This window comes from Hirundo rustica, chromosome Z (genome assembly GCF_015227805.2).
Source record: "Hirundo rustica isolate bHirRus1 chromosome Z, bHirRus1.pri.v3, whole genome shotgun sequence".
NCBI classification, from domain to species: domain Eukaryota; kingdom Metazoa; phylum Chordata; class Aves; order Passeriformes; family Hirundinidae; genus Hirundo; species Hirundo rustica.
The window spans coordinates 13,757,628-13,769,315 of record NC_053488.1 but is presented as its reverse complement, the minus strand read 5'-3'; the positions used below and the strand labels follow the sequence as shown (position 1 = coordinate 13,769,315).

The window sequence follows — 11,688 nt, the reverse complement described above, 5'->3', positions numbered from 1 at the left end:
CACATTGTAACACTCAGCTGTGACTCAGTACAACATCTCTTCCATTCATTGTTCCTGGTCACTGTGGGGAAGTACACAATTATTCTCTCTTCTTTTCTGCAGCCTCCTTCCCAGCTGCATTGCTGATGGGGAAGGTGCACTTAAGGTCACCCTGAAGAAATCTTCCAGGAGACTGAAGTGCTAGAAAGGCACTAAAGAGACACTACTGCAACACAGGAACTGCCCCTGCTCATGGGTTCCCAAGTAGAACTTAACTGATTTAAATACCACTGTTCTTCTGCATCAGAGCACAGCACTAGTATGGAAGCACACATAAGTTTTACTTCATTCATAAACTATCTACTGAAAAGTAAACATTTACTTTTGTGAAATTAATATGCTAATTAGTTGCATGGTAACAGCAAACATGAACTTGGAAAAATGAACACCAAGTATGAAAATGTTCTTATGTTTCTTTCTCTTCTAAAGTAAAAAGTAATTCTTTCACAGTGCGAGTGATTGTGCTCAGTATTCTGTACAATTCCCAGTAAAAATGACATTCTAACAGCAGAGGGCTTCTCTCCAACCTCCAAAACAAAGAAAAATTCAAGTCCTGTACTTGACCAGCTCTGCCTAGATAATAAGGCCCACATGGTTTGTACAGTGTGTATCTGTAAGCACACAAGGAGCAGCTGCTGTCATGCAAAGAATTGACTTCCACTGAGGAGAGTGCATCAATATGTTAACAAGCACAGTTTAACTGTTTCTGCTGGAAGCTATATGTTTCCTTACAATTTACTTAATTCAGATACATTACCTAAGTATTAAAAGTGATTAAAATCCCTGTGGGAAAAAAAGATCATCACCTACTTTCCTCATTTTACTCTGTGCAGCTACAAGTTCTTAGTAGATTTTCGCTGCAGACATAATAAAGTGGAATATATAGCTGAGGGTTCACTAGATAATGATTAGAGAATCAAAGACTGGTTTGGGTTGGAAGGGACCTTGCAGATCACCTAGTCGCAACCATCCTGCTATAGGCTGGTATACCTTCCACTAGACAAGGTCACTCCGAGTTCCATCTAGCCTGGCCTTGAACATTTCCAGGGATGGGGCATTAGCAGCTTCTCTGGGCAACCTGTGCCAGGGCCTCACTTCCTTCACAGTAAAGAATTTCTTCCTAATACCTGATCGAAACCTACCCTCACTTCAGCTTAAAGTCATTCCCCCTTGTCCTATCACTACATGCTGTTGTGAAAATTCCCCCTCCAAACTTCTAATAAGCCCCCTTTAAGTACTGAAAGGTGATGTAAGGTTTCCCTGGAGCCTGCTGCAAGCTGAACCCTAGCTCTCAGCCTGTCTTCATAGGAGAGGAGATAAACTTAGTGGCCCTTCTCTGGACTAATGTCAATGAAATTACATCCTTCTTGCACTGGGGACTCCAGAAACAGATGCAGTGCTCCACAGGGGTCTCCTGAAGGCACAGGGGTCTCCTGAAGGCACAGCCAAGGAGCAGAATCAAACGCTTTCACCTGCTGGCCCTGCTACTTTTGATGCAGCCCAAGACAGAGCCAGCTTTCTGGGCTGAAAGTGCACATTGCCAGCTCATATTGAACTCTTAGCATCTAAACACTGCCATAGCACAGTAGAATAACAAATAAAATGATCTTGCTTAGACAGGTAACCTGTTATTTCCAGTGAAACCCAGGCAAATTATGTCAGCTCATTTAACTAGTTTTCAAAACAGTAACAAGAGAAAAACTGCATTAAGATTAAACCTTAAGTGTGAATATAAATGCATATATGAATTGTAGTAAATTCAATAAACTCCTTTTCTTTGAAAAACTATTCCATTTGATGACTTTTAATCCCTATATGTGTAAAGTCCAATTACTGAAATTAATTACACTGTAACTGTGTATTATATCATGGGTATAATAATAGCTGGTTTGGGGTTTTTTTCCTGAAGCACCACACAATTACACAACAAAAAAGTCACCTTCAAAATTTTGTCTAGACATCTTTAAGTAGTTACAGGCTGGCATGTTACTGCTAAGGCAATTTTTTTTGCTGGTAGAACATTAGCTTTAACTTTGAATCAATCTCTATCCGTACTTTTCAATGCAATGGACTTGTAATATCAGCTGCACCAGTAAAAATATTTCTGTGACACAGAACTACTGGAACCTAAGCACTACTAAAAAGTTAATAACTCTGGGGTATAGATTGTATTTTCTCCTCTGTCTGTACTAAATAGTCCATCTACTTCAAGTAATTTCATTTTACAAGGATGTAAAATAACCTAAGGCTTGCGAACTAAATCTGCAGTCATATAAAATAAAACCTCTCTGAACTTTAAGATTAAAAAAAAAGCAATTGTCCTGTGGTGACCTCCCATGCAGACAGAGAACACAGACTACCAAGGTAAAAGCATTAAAACAGTGTTTATCACAGAGCAGTCTAAACACCGTACAACGAAGTATTTTAGGGAAGATTCTTTTAAAAACTGACTCCATGTTAAAATGCACAAAAAGGCAATTCAAAAGGAGACTCAAGAACACCTAAAATCCCTAATCAATCCTCATTTATTGCACTCAGTCCAAACTAAATTATTGAGATTGAAACATCTGTTAGAACCGTTTAGAAATACAGAGATTGTCTGTAAAAACTCAAAGGTAAATATGTTCATTAGGAAGAGTAACACTTTATTTTCAAAAGAGTACAATTATTTTTCTGAATTTGCCCAAAAGCATTCCTTGTTTTCCTTCCAAGAATATTCATCTTCGTAAATCTCCTGTAATATAAGAAAAAGAATGGGAAATGTTGTGAGTCTGCTACACACAGCTACAAACCAGGCCAAATAACTCAATAGCCATCCCACTATTTACTGATCACTACAGGACTGCACAGCATTTGGCTGGCAAGCCAAAGAAAGGGCAGCAACCTTAGAACATACGGACTTGGCTGAAACTCAGGCTGATCCCCACTGAATTTAAAAGGGCCCGCCTAAGCTGAAATCATTTCAGCAAAGAGATCTAGAAGAAATTATGTAATAGTGTTGAGTACACAGCATTCATGCTAGATTAACCTACTATATAATCACTTTGACATGAGAATTTATACGTAACAAGTGATGTCAATATTAAAATGAAAATTACACTATTATTACACTAAATATACTAATATATCTTAAGGACAGACTGGACTATCCAGCTGCAGTCCAGTCCTAAGCAGCAAATTCTGAGTCCCTGATTACTCAGTCTGAGAGAACTTCTCTCTCCTCAAGGAGGTATCTGAGAAGTGGAGGTATGCAGAGAATATCACTGTTAACCACATACCAAGTTCTGCCAGGGAGAGAAGGAAGAGATAATGCTCATTACCTGCATTCAATACTGAGGTTATACAATGAGGCTCTTTCTAGATTTGGGCTAGTTTTTCCCCACACTGCTGTGCACCTATACTAGCTTTGGGACTTCTGCTTATCCCTTCATTGTGTGCTGTTGCTTAGTGCTTTCTGCCTTCTCATGGCCACAGCGATTAGGGGAAAAGAGAAAGGCAAGAAATGCTCCTTTTACTTGCAAACTGCAATGCTGTTCAAAGCAAAGCTGACTCAAATTCTTCTGCAAGCCTGTGCAGAACAGAGTTTTGCTACTCAAAAGAGGAAAGCTCAGGCCTCCTTCACTTTCACCCTAGGATGGCTTCAATATAAAGAGGAGCTAGATGGTACAGGTACAGGAGAACCTTCCAGATGCTCTACCTGCCACATTTGGGCCTGGATGCGTTGGAGGAAACTGGTGCTAGACACTTGACAACCCATCAGGACCAGCTGCTGCCAGTAATGCTGTTAAGGCAGTCCAGATGTCTAAGACTAGCATAGGCCTAAATTTGATTTTGTCCCCAGACATACCTTTTTCCATATTGGGACAGATGCTTTTAAGGTATTGATGCAGTACATTACAGCTTCAAGGGATTCTGCTCTGTGTGGAGAGGAGACTGCAATAATTACACTTGCTTCAGTTATTGGAACCACACTAGGGAGAGAAGAGGAACAACAGCCGCTTTAGCTAACACAAGATCAAGAGCACCCAAAAGCTGTGGCCATGTCACGTCAGTATTCTGGCCACATGCTCTCCTGACTCATTCATACTGAGCAAGTGTCAAACCACATCCAAAAGATTATACACTTTTTAAAAGAAAGAAAACCACAACCAAAATCAGGACCAGATGTTAGAATTCCACACTTTAGAATAAATAAACCCACCAGACATAGGCTTTTTTCTTCCATTCTTTCTTCTTTTAAAATTAAGCCTATGGAATTAAGAGGGGGGAATTGTTAACTTGTAACAATGCATAGGAAACTCACTGGAAGCTGGCTTAATAATGAACAATAACAAGTTAGAACAGCCAGTTCTTATCTAAAAATCTAAGAAATCATCTCAGTTTGCAGAAGAATTTGTGAAAGAAGAAATTAAGTGCCTCACACTACACAGATTTTGCAATCAAACCAAATTTTTGATGAACTCTGATTCTAGATTCTGAAGTTTCTTACTTGGTGTGTTGTGTTAAATTTAACAGAAGCACAGGGTTCTGTGTTTCTCCTTGCAACTGTAGCATTCCCAAAATCTGCCTCCCAATCCTCCCTCAATAGTAAAACGCCTTCAGCATGGTCCATAGGAAAAAAATCTCAGCCTAAATGCTTTGAGTTGCCGTCATGACAACAACCCTCTCTGTTGACTATAGAGGAAATCTAGGGACATTACCCCTCAGGCCTTGTATCTTACTTACCCTCTGCAATCATGTCTCAAATTCCTTCAGGATTTCTGCAAATCCTGCTAGTTTCAGCAAGAAATCTTCCCTGAACTGGGAAGGCCCAAGAGTATGTCATAGGGTACAGCTGTAGGTGAGTACACGAGGACACTAGTATTCCATGTTTTGAATCGAAAGGAAAATGCTTATCCAAGACTCAAGGAACAACAGGAGGTTCTCCCACAAGCATAGCAAGCAATTACTATGCCCCACAGCCTAAGCTTTCAGACTTTTTATAACATAAATAGACTTAAATCTGACAATTTTCCAAAATTCTGCAGCCCCTCAACAGGTGAGAGAAGAAAAAAATAAAGTGCTGTCAACTTCACACCTTTTAAAAATAATGAACAAAATAAAACAGCAGCCTCCCCCTCCCTGGAGTGAAGTATCTCCCCACTTTCAAAACATCACATCAGCTTCAAAGATCCTGCCAGGCTAAGCGTGGACTCCAGCAAACCCTACCAATAAACACATTTTTGAAAATAAAATTTTTGAAACTTAGCTTCAGAGCAGGAGCTTGATCCTGCAGCCAGCCTTGCTGCACTGTTGTCTCTAAACACTCTTGCAGGTTCTGCAACTACGTAAGCACAGCCATGCACCTGACAAGGATTGATACTCCGGCTGCAGAAGAACAGGGTCTGGACATACGTACCCAAGTCTATGGTGCACCGCAATATGTTTGACTGAAGGCCATTTCTGTCTAACATTTCTGCAGATTTTCTTTATTTCAGTCTCTGCCATTGAAGTATATGCTTCATATTCTAAGTGAATCACTTTTTTTCCCTCAAAATTATTTCTTGTAGTACCTAAGCAAAAAAAATTATTTATGGACTAAAAGCACTGAGTAAATGAATACATATTCTATCTTTCTAATGTACATTACATATTATATTAATAGAAAGTAAAAACCCAGGATCTCTTGCTATGGTCAAGGTCAGCACTGTGCAAATATAAACAACCTCCACTAATCATGGCCACATAATGAGATTATTTGAACAAGATAAATCTTTACTATAAAAGGAAGAGTTTAGTTTACACATTACAGAGGTCTGCAGCCCATAATGCCCAAGGCTGGGACATCTTCTTTGATAACTGCTAAGGTTATACCACAGTTACTTCTGTGGTAACTGCTACATGCTATAACAGCATTTGCCCATGTAAGTTTTAAATGCCCAGTATTTATGATCCTAGTAGCACTAAGGTTTAAGCACAAAGCAGTTTCATATGTGTGCTATGTACATTAAGCAGAGGACAGAGCTACGAGCCTGATCTCCACCAGCCCATTGGTAGAACAGTACTTCACTTTCAACTAAGACCTGAGTTACAGGACCTCACATACAGGTGTGGACATGTGGTTGGCATACCCACAATATTCCATTTCCCACCCCAAACAAGTTGTGTCCCAGGGGATAGGAGAACAATTCCCAGGCAGTTCTGTACTCCAGAGCTGCTGTTCTGTTCTGTCCTACCATAGCCATACTTCACACCATTTCAGCCCACGGTAGCTACTTAAGAGTTGCCATGGTCTTGCTCTAGTAATTCAGAACCTGTTTTCTAAACATCCTGGGCTCAAATAAGGAACTGATTTATTTGAGTACTACAAGTCTGGGATGTGGACAACCTAGGTTCCATTTATTAGACTATTAACATATCCAGAGACTTAGCTCACAAATATTAAACTCACCAATGAACAGAGACACTGCCCCACAGTATGGTGAAACAACCAGCTCTGACACTTCATCTACAGAAAGCTTTTCACACTTGAGCTTGACAAAATCTTTTGGCACATCTTCACTTTCTTCCATATCGCACTAGAAAAACTGAAACCAAACAGACTCTGTTGTTGTTCCTCGAGATACTAGCCTCGGCCAACTGCTTTCTATCCAGTGCTGATGCCCCTAATTTATGCACAACACTGGCACTATTTGCCCAAGAGAGTAGTCTACATGTGAAATTCACTTCTCAGCAGCCTCGCTGAGAGAATATTAACTGCAAATAACAAGCAATGACTTGGTTTCATTGCATACATATTTCTTTCTGATAGGAAAGTCTGGTACAGTGGGATGCAACTATAATTAGCCTAAGGCCCCGGTTTAACAGTACATTCAACCAGCACAGACCACTGAGTAGTGCTGGTAAATCTGACATTGTCAGTCCCTCCAACTTACCTTATCAAACCAAGCAATTTAAAACAGGTTTCTGATAAACATGGATTAGAGGTCTAATCCTAAAATTGAGTATGCTCTCTAGGACATTCAGGACCTTACACTATCAGTCAGTTACAGACACACAGGCGACACTTCTAACTTTTCTGAGTATAAACCAGCCATCAGATCATCTAAGAATGAGAAGTGTTTTGATCAGCAGCAACGGAAGAAGCTGCACTGAACAGACAGACTGGCACTCCAAAGCAGACAAAGAAATTAACCTATTCTAAGGACACCTTTTTAACAGCAACAAACTAACAAAATTTCTAAGCAGCAATCATTTTTTTTACTATATTACCTTTTCTGTCAAAAAGTGGCAGGAAGTTTTTCATTTTTATTCAGGCAAGCCAAGTTTCCATTGGTAAGAAGAAACAACCAGGAAGGAGTAAAAAAACCTAAAACCCAGATTCAAAGCAATGCCTGACCTCTCTACCAAGTGTCTTCCATTTACTGCATACGTTTTAATCATTTACTGGTGCACTGTTTTATAGCTTCTGCTCAGCATAAGTGCACTTCCCAGACAGAAACACAAGTCAGGTTTTCTCAAAAGAGTACTGGAGTGGAGGGAGAGAATTGCAATCACATCTTCGCACCTAAACAAGAAAAGGTTCTTGTAACATCACACGGAATTAATGAAGTATTTTAGCACAGGATTACACTCCACAGGAAACTAGGCAATAAGTGATACCTACCTAGAAGAACCTGGCCAGGTTCAGCCTCCACTAATTGGTGGGATGATGGCAACCTCGTCTCCAGGCTGCAGGACCAGAAGCTGATCTCCAAGAAGTACGTACTCCTGTCGAACAGCAAATATCACCTGATCCCGGATGGCAGCAAGTCTGAGGGGGATTGGCAAGAGCACAAATAGGTTTCCAAATGATGTTTGCATTTAACCATGAGATTTCATTGAACAACAAACTGGTGCACAGTCTAGGGTAGCTAAGGTAAAAGCCACTGAGACATACACAACTTTGCTTCCAAGACACTATCAAAAATACAATGAACACCCATCTCCTAATTTTGGATTTTCTTGTAGCAGCTAAGAAGAAATGAGATCAGAATAATTTTCATAAATCAGTAACTGGACTTTTCACAGCCCTACGTCAGAGCAAACCAATGCATACCAGACCAACGTGAGAAGCTTACAATAAAATGTTGGTAACTCAAGAGGCAGCAACCATCCAGTTTGGGATTAGAAGGAAATACTGTCTTGATGCACTCTGGTGGGACTGGAGCAATTTTCTTACACACCAAGAAGCATTGTGGTATGCTATTCAGGAGATCTCATGAAGATTCAGTGGTCAGAGAGTCGCTCTTGCATGTGCTCAGACTTTATGAGCCTTTGAGTCTTTTGTACTTACAGGTCTGAAATCTGCTATGATTAGGAGTCGCCACAGAACTAAGAGAGCAAATGTGATGTGTCTTCTGGCAGATCTTCTACTTTTTTTTTTCTTTATGTGAGATACTCCTGTGAGAGTCCATAGCTCTCGACATCATGAGGCAGGAAATGACTAAGTGGAATTACATAGCAAGCATGAGGGCCATAGCAGTACAACAGCAGAAAACAGAATAGCATATTACTTCAGATGGTGCAGGCATGATAAAAGTTCTTGTTTGAGACTACAAAATCTGGCACAGCCATCTCAGTTGTACTGCCTAGAAACACATAAGCAGACTAAAAGAGTACAAGTAAAAATCAACTTGTTTCCTACCAGCCAGATAGACAAAAGTAGTCAAGACACAGACTGAGCAAAAGACAGTAGCACTGATTCAGAGAACGGAATGAAGGAAGGGATTGTATGAAAGCAAAGCCAGCCACTAAAGAACTGTGCACAAGCATGAAACTGAAGTGCCCGTTAGAAGGACGGGCTCTAATTAAAGTCCCTTGCAAGCTAATTAGTAGGGGAAAATGGGTGGAACAGAAAAGCACTGTCAAGTACGTTCAAGCTGCAATTTGAATATCCATTAGCAATGTGAATAGAAGTCTGTGGTCAATGCCCTACAATTATATTGAGTTTTTCCAGAAGAGCTAGGAACAGAAGCATTTTTCAAGAAGGCCACTGTGAAGTAACTACAAATGCAAATTGTACTGCCCCAAGTCATCATTCATCAAAGGGCAAAGTTGACAAATTATGGCAAAACGACCAGCGGTGCTGCTGCTGCTTCTGACATAGACAAAAAGGCTGTGAAGTAAAATATACACATTCCCTATTGCCTCTTGCACCCAAACACACTTTATTTCAATTCTCTGTGAGGAAAAGGTCCTTGGTCCAGCATTTTGTGAAGAGTTTCTCACTTGGAAACAGATACCAATGTTAAATAGTTCATTTTTTTCATAGTGATTGACAGTATTTTACTAAAGAAAGGTTGTGTCTCAAGGAGGACTTGGACACCAAAGTGCAAAATTATGGAAATTCCAGAGCAGTGAGCACTAAATGCTGAAGACCACAACTTTCCTCATACCTTAGGTTCATTTTACTCCCTTCCATCTCTCCAAAATGGTGTTGCATTTGTCCATCAGACTCATTCTTGACATGACAGAGCACCTTCCCTCAGCTTTAAACAGAGGGGACATTTCTGTTGACACCCCCAAGAGCACCAATGCTGCAGAGGCCCTTACAGCACAGACAGTGCTTTCTCAAGACCAGACTCCTTTTGAAATGCAACCAGCAGTGATGTGGGTCTTTTTCAGAGCATTGAAGTGGCTGAACATGTTTGCTGTGTCAGGGCTGAGTGGCCAGAAATCTGTGGGGGCTTCAGTTCCCTTCCTGACCTGCCTTGCAAGTGTGCCATGGGCTCAGACCAATGGCTTACAGTACAGTTAATCACAAAATCAATTAAGTTTGAAAAGCACTCTGAGATCATCAAGTTCAACCTATGACTCAACATCACCAGGTCAACTAGATCATGGCACAAAGTCCAGTCTTTCCTTAAAAATCTTCAAGGACAGGGACTCCACCACCACCCTGGGCAGCCCATTCCAATGTCTAAGCATCCTTTCAATGAAGAACTTCTTCCTAATGTCTAACCAAGCAACTGGAAACAGCTGCATACTATCATTTATTTCTTATTTATTGTCCTGGCTGTGCTTGATCCCTCCTTGCAATATCTCACCCTCTCCACAAACTAATAATATGACAGTTTTCAGGTTATCACACCACAGGCCACCACAGGTGCACAGGACAATGGGCCATGTGCACCTCTCAGGCCCAGTTTTGGGTACATCTCCTGTACCTGGGCTTTCCTTGAGTCTACATAAAGCTACAACCCTTCCAGCTGCACCAAACACAAAACACTTGGTGCAGGTTACTAAAAGAAGGTAATACCACTGGTTTTGTGCTGCCGAAGTACTGCTATGTGTTCCAGCTCAATGCTAAACACCGAATGGGTATTAAAAAAAAAAAAAAAAAAAAAAAAAAATCCAACCACGTTTCGTTGTGCGCCTCAAGGGTCACTTGCTGCATACCTGGGGCGGACCTTGACGATCTCCTCCCAGAGCTGCAGAGATGTGATCTCCCGAGGCACCGAGAGGGTCTCGCAGCGCAGCCCCGCCAGCTCCGCGCTCCTGGCGAAATACAGCACGGAGACCTGCCCAGGGAACAAACAGCGCTCAGGGCCGCGCGGCCTGCCCAGAAAACCGCTCCCAAAACACCAGCACAAAACCGGAACCAGAGCGCCGAGAAAAGCCCCAGGCTTTTCTCGATGCCGATCGGCTCTGCCGCGTCTCTCCCGCCCCGGCTGTCAGGAGAGCGGGGTAAAGGCGGAGAAGGCGGGGGACGGTGAGTCACCGCGGATCCGCGCCCCCCGCCCGCCGCGCAGGCCGCTCCCGCTTCCACCCGCGGCCAGGGGCAGCGGGAGTCCTGACGCCCTGCCCGGTGCCGGCCGAGCCTCAGGCCGCACCGCTCCCCGGGGTCGCCGGCAGGTCGCACCTACCTGGCAGCGCATGGGGCTGCCGTCCCGGGGCGAGCCGCCCTCCTCCTCGGGCCCACGGCGGCGCCTGCGCCCGGGCGATCGGCGCCGGGGCCGGACCGCCCCCAGCGGCCTGGCCGGGCCGCGGGGCCGCTCCCGCTGTCGGCGGCGGAGCTTCGGCGGGGCTGGTCGCCTCGCACACATCGGGATTGCAGATGTTCGCGAACTTTACCCGTCGACAGCCTTGCCTGTGTTAAACATCTGCTATATGCACAGGACAGGTATAGTTGGCGTGTAAAAGCCAGGGATCCGTTTCAATGCTGACAGAGGATTTCAGGGTTACTGCTTGTTTCACTTCCGCCTGCAGTAACTGAGCATGGAAGAACAGCACGATGGGAGAGCGCTGGCTCTCCCCGGGGAGGGGAGAGTGGCACGGGGGGTGTAGAAAGTGCTGCCGAGAGACCCAAAGCAGTTGTCCCACATGGCATAATTGTGCGCCAAGAGTGTTCCTTGTGGGTGGCTAGGGTTATTTCTGTAGCGTTCGACTGGTGACACTTGTAACCTCACAACAGCAGTGGAGAGGCTCCTCCAGGCAGGCAAACCCGGGGCAAGTCCACAGACTCGCAGAAAATCATGCTGCCAAAGGCCAGTGTCCACAAGTGAGACGGTTCGCCAAAATCAACTTTACTCAAAACTAGGGAGATCCCACTGAGTCATACCCATCTAGGGTCTTTCCAGTTTTTAGCAATGCCTCTAGTTATTCTAAACACCCTCCTACTTTTCTCCC

The 11,688-nt window shown here is 43.0% G+C and overlaps 2 protein-coding genes across 2 annotated transcripts; both read right to left on the bottom strand.

Annotated features, from left to right (window-relative positions):
* Window positions 1–2,663: 2,663 nt before the first annotated feature.
* On the bottom strand, window positions 2,664–6,604 carry LOC120765901 (molybdopterin synthase catalytic subunit). Its single transcript, XM_040091126.2, has 4 exons — window positions 6,470–6,604; window positions 5,438–5,591; window positions 3,887–4,010; window positions 2,664–2,773 (listed from the first exon to the last, which is right to left on the bottom strand). The coding sequence occupies exons 1-4, from the start codon at window positions 6,588–6,590 to the stop codon at window positions 2,705–2,707; spliced, it is 468 nt and encodes a 155-aa protein (XP_039947060.1). The 5' UTR covers window positions 6,591–6,604; the 3' UTR covers window positions 2,664–2,704.
* LOC120765902 (molybdopterin synthase sulfur carrier subunit-like) lies at window positions 2,664–10,993 on the bottom strand. The gene is made up of 5 exons (XM_058424058.1): window positions 10,926–10,993; window positions 10,459–10,580; window positions 7,685–7,831; window positions 3,887–4,010; window positions 2,664–2,773 (listed from the first exon to the last, which is right to left on the bottom strand). Exons 1-3 carry the CDS (start codon window positions 10,935–10,937, stop codon window positions 7,705–7,707), a joined length of 261 nt encoding a protein of 86 aa, XP_058280041.1. The 5' UTR covers window positions 10,938–10,993; the 3' UTR covers window positions 2,664–2,773; window positions 3,887–4,010; window positions 7,685–7,704.
* Window positions 10,994–11,688: the final 695 nt, after the last annotated feature.

Excerpts from the sequence above, each read along its gene's own strand:
- LOC120765901 (XM_040091126.2), bottom strand. The coding sequence starts at position 6,590 with ATGGAAGAAAGTGAAGATGTGCCAAAAGATTTTGTCAAGCTCAAGTGT. Across the intron at positions 5,592-6,469 it reads GGCAGTGTCTCTGTTCATTG|GTACTACAAGAAATAATTTT; the intron begins GTGAGTTTAATA and ends TTTTTTGCTTAG. Across the intron at positions 4,011-5,437 it reads GCGGTGCACCATAGACTTGG|TGTGGTTCCAATAACTGAAG; the intron begins GTACGTATGTCC and ends TTCTCTCCCTAG.
- LOC120765902 (XM_058424058.1), bottom strand. Across the intron at positions 7,832-10,458 it reads ATCGTCAAGGTCCGCCCCAG|ACTTGCTGCCATCCGGGATC; the intron begins GTATGCAGCAAG and ends AATCCCCCTCAG.